The following is a 15,340-nucleotide window of genomic DNA, read 5'->3' on the forward strand; positions in this document are numbered from 1 at the left end:
AATACAGAGACAAATGTAAGAAAGCTAAACAGTGTGTAAAACTAGCTAAACAAAAGTCATGGGAGGACTTTGGCAAGAATATAGAAAATAAATATCAAGAAGGTGGCAAAATATTCTGGAGGTTGTTGAAGAAGCTTAGGAATGGAGGAAAGAGTGCTGTAAAAGGAGTTAGAGATGATAAAGGTGAAATGAAAACAGGAGAAAAAGATATCCTTGAAGTATGGAGTAATTACTTTGAAAAACTGCTAAATGAAACAAGCAGTGATGACAGCACAGTGATAAAAAACACTGACCACGCATGCAGTCAGGAATACATATCCATACTTGAAGTAGAAAAAGCCATCAAAGGCTTGAAATGTGGAAAGGCAGCAGGAGTAGATGATATTCGACCAGAAATGCTGAAGTATGGTGGTATAAGAGTCTTACAGTGGCTGCACTGCATAGTTCAGAAAGCCTGGACAGAGGGACGAATTCCCGATGATTGGAGTAGAGCTCTCATAGTACCCATATATAAAAAGGGAAATAAAACTGAATGTGAGAATTACAGAGGTATTTCCCTACTGAGTGTTCCTGGCAAGATCTATGCAAGTATACTTGAGAAACGGTTGAGAAGAATTGTGGAAGAAAAGCTTGGTGAAGAACAAGCTGGATTCAGGCCAAATAGAGGCTGTCAGGATCAGATCTTCACTTTACGACAAATAGTCGAGAAAGCATGGGAATATAACAAAGATCTGTATTTAAGTTTTGTCGATTTGGAAAAGGCATATGACAAGGTGCCAAGAGAGAAGCTATTCAATACGCTGCAGTTATATGGTGTCAATGGGGCATTATATCAAGCAATACTTAGTCTTTATTTGAGTTGTGAGTCAGCAGTTAGAATTGAAGGAAGTACAGGAAGATGGTTTAATGTTAAATCTGGTGTGAGACAAGGATGTACATTATCCCCTCTGTTATTCATTATCTATATGGATCACATTATGAAGGAATGTGGTATTAAACCTGATATCAAAATTGGAGATGTTAATGTCAGCTCTTTGCTTTATGCGGATGATGTTATACTTCTAAATAAATCCGCTACAAGTCTGCAAGATTCTCTGACTAAATTGAATAGCTGTTGTAATAGATATGGTATGAAGGTCAGCAATAAAAAGACAAAGACAATGAAAATAGGCAGAATCATTGAAAATGTCAACTGTGTTGTGAATGGAGAACCTGTGGAACAAGTAAAACATTTCAGCTACTTAGGCACAATTTTTACTGAAGATGGTAAACTAAATATAGAAATAGACAACAGAATCAGCAAAGCTGGTATCGTGGGAAGTCAATTGAATAAATTCATATGGAATAAGAAAGAAATTAGTCGGAACACTAAATTAGCTGTATACAAGACTGTGTTCAAACCAATTTTAACTTATGGATCTGAGAGCTGGGTCAGAAGTAAAACACTTGACCGAAGACTAGAGACCGCAGATATGAGAGTCCTGAGAAAGATTAGAGGCGTGAACAGATGGCATCAATGGCAATATCATATTAAAAACGAGGATATTAGGAAAGAACTTGACATTGTCAGCATCCAGGAATGTGTTAGCAGAGCTAATCTCAGATGGTATGGTCACTTAAATAGAATGGGAGAGGAAAGATTAGCAAAACAAGTGTTCTCTGTCAGGTTGGCAGGAAAACGACCCAGAGGAAGACCAAGATATAGGTGGATTGATACGGTACAAAGTGCCTTAGACGATAGAAATATAAGATCTGATAATGTTGGAGTCTTGACAAGTAACAGACTGATTTGGAGGAAAATTGTAGATAGGAAGTTAGTAATGATGTAATTTTTTCATGTAGTACTGTCATATCCTGTACACCCCTTGAGGGTACATGGCAGGAATTTGATGATGATGATGATGAATAAAGAATGAAAGTAGAGCAGCCCTGAAAGCTGCTTAGGTTTGATTCATTTTAAAAATTTTATACATGTTTTTCTTTTCAATATGATATCCATTTTTATCATGCTAAATAGTGATCACTTTCAGATCCCCCACTCATATATGCTTGTATCTTGTATCCTAGACCATTGAGATGTTATTACTATTATTATCAGTATGTAATTCAACTAAAATGTGGCCTCAATATGGTATGGTTTCCACTGCTGATTCATTAACTGCTCTTAATTTATCAGCTGCCTTCTACATCATTTAGTATTGATATCTATAAATGGAGGACTGGATTCCAGAAGGGTGAAATGAGGTTATGAAACTTATCGCAATTTTTTCTCAAAATGATTCCTATCGCATTAATAAAGCTCATTTTCATAGCCTGATTTCACTAAACAAAAAAACATAATTTATTACTAAAGGACTGGTACATGATATTTAGGTAGTCTTATATTCTGATTAGAATAAATATAATCTATGAGCTCCATACAACAGAATCTATGTACCAGGATTAGGCCTACCCATACATCCTTACAGAACTGTGGTTGTTGTCCATCTAGCTGAGATGTTCTACACAGATTAGAATATAGCTGCAACAAACATGTTTTTTTTTTCTTCCAAAGAGAAGGGGGGGGGGATCTATAAAGCTTCTTCTTATGGCACAAAACAGGTACACTTTGTTATCCAATCCCAACTGTGTTCAATGGAGACATGGATTTTCATCAGGACATGTTTCCAATATCAAAATTGCTGAATTCATGCACCTTGCTACTGAACTAGAATGCAGCCTCATTGCCTAAGGCAATTTTGATAGTAATATCTTCAATTACTATATGCCAGAACATCATGAAGTAATAATGTAGTAATCATGTTACTCTCTTTGTCATAATCCCTTAGTGTCTGTAGCTAATGGATGCATAATATATGCCACAAAGAAGTTTTAGAATTTATGTTTAGTTCACTGCTTGTATATTTAATTGACTTTTGTGAACTCCTTGCACGTTTTCCATATGTTCCATTATACATCTGCAACAGATGGTCATCTTGTTTTCCCACTCAGCATAACATGCTGCCATTAAAAATGATGCTATATAAGGGATTCAAGATTTTGTTTCAATAACATAAACCATAATGCATATATGTATCAAGTGCATGTAAAATCAGTCATGGCTTCTTGCATTATATGCAGGAGATGATTCCTGCATATAGTGCAAGAAACAGAACATCATCTATTTCTATTTTTATTAATTTTATATATTTTTTGTATTTTTATTCATTGTACACAGGAAATCTTGCTCTAAAGACCAAACATGGAATTTTTCAAGCCACTTTAGGCCTCCAATAAATGGGGTGGTGGTCTCACACAAAGGTGATGAAATTCATCTCCCACCTATTAGGTTAGAGATGAATATAAAATATTGAATATAGTCAGCATAAAAATATATGCAAGTCAAGTTTCACTATACCAAACATCATCATCATAGCAAATTCACAGACTATAAAAACATCCATGTGACAGTTTACTAAAGTAAACTGTTGCATGGATGTTTTTCAGTTTTTAGGAGGTAGAATTTTTGTCTCCTAGAGTGAAACCACTACACTGCTTACTGAAGGGCTGAAGTGTTTTAAAAAAACAAATGACGTTTGGTCTATACAGTAGAGGAACTGAATTATTACTCTTAAGCCAAACCCAAGGGTATTAAATATGTGATAAGTTTACTAGCTTTAATGGGTGAGATTAAAATAAAAAATATTCCTTTGGTGTTTACAAGTTGCTATAATGAGAGTTTTTTTTTTGAAATAACAGATACCATGAGGTGATGACATTCTTGCATCACCTCATGTAATGCAAGAATGTCATCACCTCATGCCATAGGAGCACTGATGCATTTCAAAAGTATTCTTCCAGAATTTTTTTATTTATTTATTTTTAATGTAACTCTCACTCACAAAAGATTAATAAACCTATAGTACATTAGCACTGTGGGTAGGCTAAGGATTTTTTTTTTTCTATTTCTCTTAATTTTATAAACTCTTTCAGTATTTTAAAACTTTTATTTATTTATTTTATTACATACTTTGGAAATCCTGTTCTAGAGACCAAACATAGAAGTTTTTCAAGCTACTTCAGGCCTCCAATAAGCAGGGCATTGGTCTAACACCAGGCAAAAATTTATCTCCCACTTAAAGGGAATCACAAATACCTATGCCCAGAGTGGTACTTAAACCTGTTAGTTGAAGAGCAGATATGTTACCCACTAGGCCAACCAGAGTAAGCTGAATACCTGAATATTTCACATATTTCCCAGATTTTGATATTACAAATCTGGGAAATATGTGAAATATTCAGGTATTCAGCTTACTCTGGTTGCAAGAAACCTAATAAAGGTGTTTCCTAGATGCTGTAAGTGAAAACTGTAATTTTAGGAAGCTCCCTGATGAACCAATCTGAGTACCTTTAACAACTAAAATGCTGGATGGTCAATTATGGAGTGCTGTGTGTGTGTGCGTGCGTGTGCACACACACGTGCATGCTTGCATGCACAATTTTGTACATTGTTCATTAAATGTAATTTAGAAACCTAATACAGGACAGTTGTTATTTATGGGTTATATTCTTGAAGCAAGCATATTAAAAAAAAAAATGTAGAAATTAAGACCAGTTATTAAAAATTCAAGGTGGAGGAAGTGCATTTTTAAAATTATATTAATTTTAATTAACATAAATTGATAAAATAAAATGGAATTTGTAACAAAGGTTTACAAGTACTGTAGCAGACACTGGTCCTATCTACTGGGAACAATATTCAGTGAGTAATATTAACTCACTGCAATCTTTTTGATTACCTGAAGATCAAGCAATCATAAGATTGCAATGAGTAATATTTAGGTCATGCTTTTTCCTTTTTCTGCCATGTATGAGCATATATTACTTTTATTTTTATGCAAATAATAAGATTTGCTTATTATTACTCATAAGGGTGTGCTATTTCAAAACTGCATAGGCATAAAAATAGAAGTGATGTCTGCAAATTCATTTATTAACTTAGCAGAATATGCATATATATATATAAATTGGAGAGTAAAAATAAATAATTTTCATACAGGAATCCCAAAATGTTCTGTTACACCTTTTCCAGTTTCTCCTAGAACACCAATTGAATATGATTCATCAATAAACAACCGTACCTTGTATTGAGTTTTTAGTTCAATCTGCAGAGATAAAAGAAATTATTTATAAAGGTTTGCTCTCCAGAAAAGAGAATCTAGTAAATATATTCAAAGTAAATGTAATTACTTTGAATATATTTCAAAATAATATTCAAAGTAATATTCAAAGATATAGATCACAACATTTCATTAGATTTAATTATATGGATAAAAAAAAAAGCTTTTGACTGTGCAATAAAATAATTACCAGGATAACTTGACATGAAATACCACTGGCTTTGGATTTAGAAACAGAGGCTTGAAAACAATTTTCTTCTAAATAAAATCAGTTAAATGCTAAATTATAATTTCCTGCATGCCATAGCTAAATGTGTCACATAGATATTAATCACATATGTTAATGCAAAAATAAGCTTCATTAGTACTCAGAGAAACTAAGACTACTGGGGAGGAAATACAGCATGTGCTATTTCAGGATAAAGGGTGAAAAGGAAGATACAAAGTGCAAATAATATGTATGCAGGCACCTGTACTCTGAGTTCCCTACGGCCCGCGTAGGTGCGGTGGCATGATTACATGCCTACGGCTCTCCCTTTCGGGAGCCACCTACCGCTCTCGACTCCTCGAAAGCGGCTGTCTCAATCAAGACGGTCGAATGATCATACAGTGACGTACGATTAACGCCTCCACTCCCTATCCCACATACTACATATCTAGCGCGATTTTTATCCCTATATCTCAGCTTATACCCCCACAACCAATGCGATTGGCAAGGTAGATATCAGTCGCCCGCCACCAATGCGAAACTAAGTCGCCGAATTGCATGGTTTGGTCTTGGCCATTATCATAACCCTGGCCTGCCTCCACCCCATGCAGGTGTAAGAGAACGGATATTCTCCATCAGTAAGAGTCGCTCAAGGTTGGGTGCCCTGAACGAGCCTTACCTTGAACACGATATCGCCCACAAGTATAATATTGATATACTACTAATCAATTTGATCATTCAATATATCATCCCTTTTATAGATGTGCACTAATGTGCAAAAATTATACTCAGTTCCAAGAACATAACCAAATGAGTATGGTGACCAGTGGGGCCAAACCGTCCTAGCTCCACTCATATTTCCCCATTTAGCTTGAGATATATCGCAAAACAAGGTGCAGTTGTTGCTGCAACCGTCTTTAATATTTACGTCCTTTTAGAGTCATATCATGGTGAGAGCAATTCAACCAGTTATTTCTGGCCACCCTTTCATTTTATAACCTTTTTGCACTACCTAGGACACAGAAATGCTCAATTTTTATCTTCCACCCTTCTTGGGACACAGAGTTTGTTAACTATATGCACTCTAAACAATACTCTGTTTCAATTTATAACTTTATCTACATTTCTAAGGACACGGAAATGCTCAATGTATATCTCCCACCCTTCTTGGGATACAGAATTTGTTAACTATATGCGCTCTAACCAATTCTCAGACACCTTTCTTTAACATTTATAGAACATTTCTTTTTCTCACAAATCTCTGACACCTCTGTTTAACATTTATAGAACATTTCTTTTTCTCACAAATCTCTGACACCTCTGTTTAACATTTATAGAACATTACTTTTTCTTACAAATCTCTGACACCTCTATTTAACATTTATAGAACATTTCTAGTTCTTTCAACTTCTGGTTATAAACCCACTCTCCATTTCAAATATTTCACACCAGATATGCTCCATACATGCCTATTTAGGCAACTATTCCCTTTCTTACTATCATTTTTCAGGGAATATGGAAATAGCAGATAGAACCCTGTCCCTGCGGGTATAAGATCTTCGTTGGAAGATATCAATCAGGCCACCTCACCAGGCTGCTGACTAGTCCTGGCTGGAACTGAGGAAGGCAATATACCCCTTACTATCTTGGGATTGGGCGTCACAGTATAATTCTACTTCCCTGCACAATGGAAGTGGAATTGAACTCAGCAGTTTGTTCCTCGCACAAGATAGAGGATTAGAATTTGCAGGGCTAAGTTCTATCGCTAATTCTGCAGGCAGTGCCAGCAAACACAAACCTACTTTATTCGCAGCAGCTTTACTCCACTTCTTATGCTTAACCACAGTAGTGTCCTAGTAAAGCTTATATACAGTCCCTACACTGTTTAACTGCGAAACGAACTACACTTTGCAATGACACTTTGTATTCTCATTAATCAACTAATGAGTACCTCATGAATTCATCAATGAGCACTCTGCACCATTGCAAACAAGGAGGTTGTTAGACAGCAAAACAACAATTCGCAAAATCAAAGTCCACCATGGGGGTAGATTACCCCTCACGGCTCCTACAGCCATAAAATATACGTCAACTCCTTAAGTGAGTGTGAGAAGAGGAAAATCAAAGTATGCTAAGGTATAATGCAGTTGACACAGACTAATGCAAAAAGCATGAGGAGAGGGAGAGAGAAGAGGATGAGGACAGGTATTGCAATTTTCCTGCTGATGATATCAGAAGAAATGCAACCAGTAAAAGAAGTTTGGCAGGAAGATAGTACATCTGCAACTATCTTCCTACTTTCCTTACTTCCTGATGTAAGATAAAAGCCAATAGGATAAAATATATAGCTGGTTCCTACTTTAGGATACAGGGTGAAAAGAAGGAAAATGTTTAGAATATGCTAGGCAAGTTAGCAAAATGAGCACAGAATGTGTAATCATTCTGGGGAAGTTTAACTATGGGAACATAAAATTGAAGCAGAAAAAAACATGGGATGGGAAGGAAGTGGAATTTAAGTGAATGAGAGATAATTTACCTAAAACAGCACATAATGAAAGGGAAATGGGGTTCAAGAGTACCTAGATATGGTGACAACATCAGAGGATTTGTCCATAACCAAGGTAACCATCACTTTGTCTCAAAATGCAGATGGAATCGTATAGTTTTGGTCTGGGAGGTGGCCAAGCATGTGCAATTTTAAGTTTAGAAAGGGTATGTATGGAACTACAAAGAAGAGATTATGACTAGCACAAAAGACAGCTTGACAATGGCATAAAGAAAAACAGTACAGATTTTAGCAGTGCCTAGGAAACGGTTGATGAGTGTTTGAGGGAAGCAGTATCACACTACATACCCAGAGCATCAAGATATATCAGGTATATGTGGGTAACATCATCAAGAAGGATTCATAACAAAGTAAAATGTTGTGGAGTTAATACAAGGTGATCAACAGGTTCATGGGAATAGGCAAGATGGTAATCAAGAATATTAAGGAAGGCAAAATCAGATTATGAGAAGAAACTAGCTAGGCAGGCCAACGGAAATCCCAAAGAGTTTTTTCACTGAAGTAAGGAAAATGAAAAATGATTATGGAAGAATCACTAATGAATACAAATAGGTAGGTGAGATAATACAGCAGGCTGGTGAAAAATAGAAGTAGCTGAATTACTGAATGATTGTCTGCGCGGTTAGCCTAGTGGCTGTGAGCTTCGCAACCATATGACCGCAACCTGGGAGTGTCCCAGGTTCGATTCCCGTCGAAGACGTGAGAATGAGGATCTTCCTCAGCCATAGCCAAGTTAGCCGATCTTGAGCGTGGGCAGTAGGGTTTTTCCGCCAGTATATCTGGCGTTTTTCATCCCGCAAGCAGGCAAACCGGCCCCGTGAACACACGGATCTACAGCGACATAAATACTTAACCCCCCCCCCCCCACGAGGGGCTCAACTCGCCCCAATAGGGATGGGGGAGAAAAGGGAGGAAACTCCATACAAATAAATAAATAAATACTGAATGATTTGCTCTAGTATATCATCCAGGTGAAGCCAATGCAGTGACTGATGTGGCCAGGACATATGCATGCATAGATGAGTGAAAAGGAGGTGTTTAGGATATTAAACTCACAGCCATGGTAATGGATGGAATATCAGCCCATGTTTTATGGGAAAGTGTAAGAAAAATGGCACAGTTCCTAACCTAACTGCTGAATTTAAACCTTAGCAATGTGGAGCTCAAGGGGTGTGGAAAGATAGTTCCATTATATGAAAGAGGTTCCAAGACAAAGGTAGCAAATTATAGGCAAATCAATATCACAGCAGTGGCAAACTGAAAAATTGGTCAGGGACAGAAATCAGAACTGGGTGGAGAAGAATATGATACACTATGAGAATAGAACGGGTTTGTGACATGCGGTCTACTTTTAATAATTTACTCCCATTGTACAATACCATGACAGTTGAGTTTGATAAGGGAAAATGGTAATATCATGGTATACGTCTAGGTTTTGCAAATGCATATGACAGGATACCACACAGAACTATCTTGTAACTTGGAGAAAATAAGGATAGTTATGAAGCTAGTAACATGAACAGGAGTCTGACTGATGGACAGATATTAGATGGTGGTAAATCATGACAATGAATCAAAGAGATAGCAAGTGAGTGATCACTAGTAATGTATACTTAGGCTGTGGCTAATTTGGCCAGTATCATTAATGTACAAATTAGCCACAACCTAAGTATAGATTACTAGTGATCACTCACTTGCTATCTCTTTGATTCACTGTCATGATTTACCACCATCTAATGTCTGATGATGCAAAACTGTTACCAGTTTTGCATCATCAAGGTAATAGTTCACAAAGGTGATGAACAGATCCTGGTGAATGATTTAAATAGACTGGCAGTTTGTCAAAACGATAATGGTTGCCAGTTCAATGGAGCAAAGTATGAGGTGTGTATTACATATAAGATGTGTACTGAAAAGATGAAACTGCAAGAAACTGATGAGACTAGAGATGTGTGTGTGTTGCAGAGATATAAAATTCAGAGTTCACATTGCAAAAGTTTGTCAAAATAGCTCAAAGACTGGGATGGGATGTTACAAAACACTAACAAACAAGAATAAGGAAGTTATCATCTTTCTTTATAAGTTTTAGATAATCACATTTGGACCTGTGTACCAATTTGATAACCTGGATTCTGTGGCATGAGGAAGTGGTGAAGGATCCAGAGGTAGCGAGTGAGTGAAGGCTAGTGGGTTATAAAATTCAATTGTAAGGTGGAAAACAGAGGATATAAACAGACATAATTATTAAGAAGGTGTAGGATAGATGCAAAAGAAAATTTTCAGTACAATGATAGGAAGTGGGAGAAAAAGGGAGTCATTAATGGAAGTTATGTAACAGTGTGGTTAGCAAGGGTGCAAAGATAAGAATTTTTTGCTTGTACAGTATGAATTCTTGAAAGTTTTTTCACATGATTATTATTATTGCAGGCAACTCCAAGGAGTCCTTAGACTTATCGAGGGAGGCCCTAACATCATGTCAAGAACAACTATTCAACATTCACACAGTATCTATCATACCTTGCCTTGAACTCATTCACAGTCATGGCAACCACAACAGACTCTGGCAGCTTATTCCACTCATTTACTGCTCTCCAAGCAAAAAAACCTAGCTATAACACCCCTGCTAACCACACTCTTGCCCAGTTTCCATGGATGGCCCCTAGTCCTCCCATAAACAGTCCTGTTCTCAAAAATATCCTCTGAATTAATCTTATTGAAACCCTTCAGTAATTTGAATGTCTCAATCATATCACCCCTTTTCTGCCTATCAACCAATTTCTGCAACCCACAAATCTTCAACCTGTTCTCATAAGGTTCATTTCACAGACCTGCTATCATCTTGGTCACTCACCTCTGGATCCTCTCCACCTCCTCCTCATCAAGAAGAAACCCTGGTGCCCAAATCTGGGCACAGTAGTCAAGATGAGATCTTATCAAGGCTCGATACAAAGGAACAATAACTTGCTTGTCTCTGCTCATCAAAGTATTCTTCAGTAACCAAGTGATTTGATGAGCTGATTTAGCTTTTGCAATATGCTCCCTAAACTTCAACTCCCGATCTACCAACACTCCCAAATCGCTGGCCTCGTCAATCTCCTGGAGTACAGTTCCACCAATGTGGTATACTGCTGCTAATCTTTTCACCCCCAAATCCATAACATTACATTTTGCCACATTAAATTGACATCCATTCTCCTTAGCCCAGTCCCCCCAATCTATCCAAATCATCCTGCAAAATTTTGACATCATGTGCATTCTCTATTGCTCTACCCAACTTTGCATCATCAGCAAACAAATGAACCTCTCAGATCCTTTCCTATATTGTTAATGAACAAATTAAATAGTAGTGGTCCAAGAACAGAACCCTGCTGCACACCACTAGTAACAGGCCTTCTTTTGGACTCTACTCTTGATTAAACTATTCTCTGATATCTCTCCATCAACCACCCTCCTATCCATCTCACCAACTCTATATCCATCCCCATATGCTGCAGTTTACTGATTAGAATTCCATGTGGTATCCTGTCGAAGGCCTTAGCCAGGTCCAGCAGTATCAATGTAAACCCATTACCCTTATCCAGTTCAGCCGTCACTGTGTTATAAAACGTGAGCAAGTTACTGAGGCATGATCTACCATTCACAAAACCATGCTGTCCCCCCCCCATACAATGTATCCCATTTTCATCTATCCATTCCTGTATTTTTCTCTTGACTACTTTCTCCAAGATCTTGACAATTACTCCTGATATGCTGATTGGTCGGTAATTTGCAATAGCAGTCTTGGAACCTCCTTTATGCAGTGGAACTATTTTCCCCTCTTTCCACCCCCTCGGTACTAACCCAGACCCGAGACTCAAATTAAACAAAATGGTCAAGGGCACTGATAACTCTTTAGCCGCTTCATGTACAACCCGAGCTGGTATACCATCCAATCTCACAGATGTACTCACATTAAGGTTTTGTAATAGACTATTCATCTCCACTTCATTCACCACAATTCCCGTATAAGCTATTGGTTCTTTCATTCCTGCAATATCACCACCACCTGGATGATATACTCTTGCAAAGTGCTCGGTCAGTAATTCCACTATATCAACTGATTCGGTTACCTCCCTACCATTGGCATTCTTTAAAATCATTCTGCTGTATACGTTTTTTCTTTTACTTGCAGCATATCGAAAAAATTGTTTGGGATTCTCTTTAGCTTGCATGGCTAATTCCCTTTCATAATCTGCTTTTGCTTTTCTTACCACACTTGTTACTCTTCTGGCCTGTGCTTTATACCGTTCGTGTACCTGCAGGTCACCTTTCTCCTTAAATTCCCTCCATAGTTGTTTCTTTTTTACAGCTCAAGCTTAATGGTGTTATTCATCCATTTAACCCCTACTTGATTTATTATTCGAGCTCTAGGTATACAGTCAGTCATTACCTCCTGCAAACGCTACTTAACCACCTCCCATGCACTGACATCCAGCCCTTGCAGTTTTACATGCCATGGCACTGAACCAAGCAATCTCCTAAGCTTGTCATACTTATCAGCCTGGTAATTACACATGTATCCTGTCTTAATTGAAAATTCCACACATTTAGCCACCTCCCAGGTCAAGACCTTATGATCCCTCTCACCAATTGGTAGCAACGTGATCATATTCATTACAGTCAAATTCTCAGATGCAATTACTAGGTCAAGCACTCTCGAACCCCTAGTGTTTTCCATTACATGCTGTCTCAGATAGTTATCCCTTAATAACTGCATAAAATCCAATTCCTTCCTCCCATGTGTCCTCTCCTCCTTCCAATCAATGTTACCATAGTTGAAATCCCCTATAATAATTACCCTCCTTCCACTCATTTCGCTTATGAATACTATCTTTACCATCTATTCCATCACCTGGTCTATAGCAGCATCCAACTGTATATTTTGTTCTGCTAGTCTCAATCTCACACCAAATAGTCTTAAATGTGCTCTTTTCTTTATCCTGCAGTTCAACTTCTATTCTCCTTGGCTGCAGTTCATCAGCTATCATTAATAACACTCCTCCCCCCATTTTATTCTCTCTGTCCCTCCTGAACACACTCCCTTCATGGTTATAAATTAAATTAGATGCCAGGAAATTATATTTTTGATTAATCCTTTAGCCAAGTATAAGCACACAAACTTTGTGCAAGTATCTTTATGAAATTAATGAGGTCACTAGCCTCTATATTCAAGTAGCCTAATTGTGAAAATACTTCATGCAAAAAAGTTTGCATGAAGTATTTTCACAACTTGGATGAAGGGTTAAATAAGAATATAATTTCACAATACTTCAATGAAGGGTTAAACAAGAATATAATTTCTTGGCATCTTTAATTTAGAGTATATGAGTAGAGTGGGTTGCCAGAGGAAACTGAGTGCTTTGTCAATGAATTAGTTTAAGGAGCAGTATAGGGATCATGTGAATAATGGTTAGTGTGGGCATCCAGCAATAAGCCATCAGACTTCATGGAAATGTCCATGTAATAATAATAATCATCGATAAGACTTTAATTATATAAATTATCATTCAAATTATCAAAACATTCATGTGCGCAGCAGAGAAATGTCACGATAAGAACAAAGATGAATTCATTGAAATGCTGAGAGACAACATGATAGGATACCACATGAAAGTGAAAGGTTATTGCATAAAGATATATTTTTAAAAAATGGTTTAACACATGTAAAGAAAATCAAAATTTATTTACAGCTCCTACATATTTTGCTCACTGTAACATGAGCATCATTCAGGGAGAGAGAAAATGAATTCGTTACAACATTCAAAATATTAACAAAAGTTATGGGTCACAAGTTATTAATGAACTAAACAGTATGAGTCGTACTGTCACGTCTCAGTCACAGCTGAGTGAACAGGAGACAATGCTATTCAAGTTCCAAGGAACTAAGCCAGGAATAATTTTGTAATTAAAAAATTAATGATAAATAATATATATATATATATATATATATATATATATAATAAAGATTATAAACAGTTTATGGCTATTACCAGAACTTGAAAGAAAGACATGCAATTTGTTCGATTAAGATTAAGATGATTTAGCATTTCATATTTCAAGGAATAGACAAGTGAATTTAAATCTACTATGGTGTAACATCTTTGTCTGATTCTAGTGAACTCTAGTGGCTAGTTTCAATAGCATGAGAAGCAAGGCCCAAACTCTTTGATTCTAGAAATCTTATGTATTCTTGGTGTTCTTCAGTTCTGATCCTAGCAGAATAACATGTCTCTCCAAAATAGCAGTCAACACGAACAGGGTAATTGATAGATATCAGACCAGGATAGTGAAGACAATTTATCTTTAGTTCATGGTAAGAAAGAATACAAGTTTCGTGCTGGTTTGAAAGTAGTGTACAGATTGTATTTGCAGAGAAGCCTTACTATTTGTTCAAAATCCATATCCTTTACACAGGATATGGAAATCCTCTTCATATTAGATTGTAGTCTGGATAAAGGATGATAATTACAATTGTTTTCAGGAAACAAAGTGATTCATATTTTATTTAATTCTTCTGAGAGAAGGGCATCCAAAGAACAAATTGTACATGCTCTGTGTACAAGACTTCTGATAATACCTGTCTTGTGTGAAGGATGATGTGAAGCTGGGTGGATAATACCTACCAGTGAAGGAAGACTTCCTGTATGTGCAATGAGCAAAATATATAGTAGTTGTAAATAATAATTTTCTTTACAGGTGTTAAACCATTTTTTAAACGTTTCTATAAAACATCTAACAGCTATTGCATAAACTGGTAAACATATGATTGGAATACAAACTACTGGATAAGTGGGTGGATGACAGATAGGTGTCAGAATATGGGAAGAGGGGGAATATAACACATTTAAGGTGACCAGTGTTGTTCAACATATACATAATGCTTCCCTCAAAAACAGCCAGCAATTAATATGAATTCAGGAATTAGCTGTTAGTCAATAAAACTTTCCTTGCTTTTTTTTTTTTCTTTTCGTAACACTGCTTTTATAATTCATATTCTATGTATACAGAGGTGGTGAGGAGTAGGGCCATTACTGTTTAACTTGTATATTAATGATATTGGCGAAGATTTGGATGGAGATATTCAGTTGTTTGCAGATGATGCAAAGTTGGAAAGAACCATAAAGAGTAGTGAAGATGTTGTGGCCTTACAAGAGGACTTGAATAAATTGAGTGATTGGGCACGGAAATGGGGATGTGAGTTCAATGTTGCAAAATATAAGGTTTTAAAATTTGGAAAACAAAGATGGGATGCAGAATTTATGCTTGGTGAGAATATATTGTTGGAGGTAGAGGAAATAAGGGATCTGGGGGTGACAGTGGATAAGGATCTAAAATTTAGGGGACACATCGCCAAAACTGTGAAGACAA

General features: G+C 36.8%; 1 protein-coding gene across 1 annotated transcript in view; it reads right to left on the reverse strand.

Moving 5' to 3' along the window:
• Positions 1-15,340, reverse strand: part of Spt-I (serine palmitoyltransferase subunit I) — a 173,383-nt gene that overhangs the window by 54,311 nt on the left and 103,732 nt on the right. The window contains exon 10 of the mRNA XM_090402250.1: positions 5,037-5,144. Coding sequence (XP_090258376.1) covers positions 5,037-5,144 — 108 coding nt within the window. The remainder of the gene's footprint in view (positions 1-5,036; positions 5,145-15,340) is intronic.

This window comes from Typopeltis vanoorti, chromosome 12, assembly GCF_054136105.1.
Source record: "Typopeltis vanoorti isolate ZY-2024b chromosome 12, IOZ_Tvanoo_1.0, whole genome shotgun sequence".
Classification (NCBI taxonomy): Eukaryota; Metazoa; Arthropoda; class Arachnida; order Uropygi; family Thelyphonidae; genus Typopeltis; species Typopeltis vanoorti.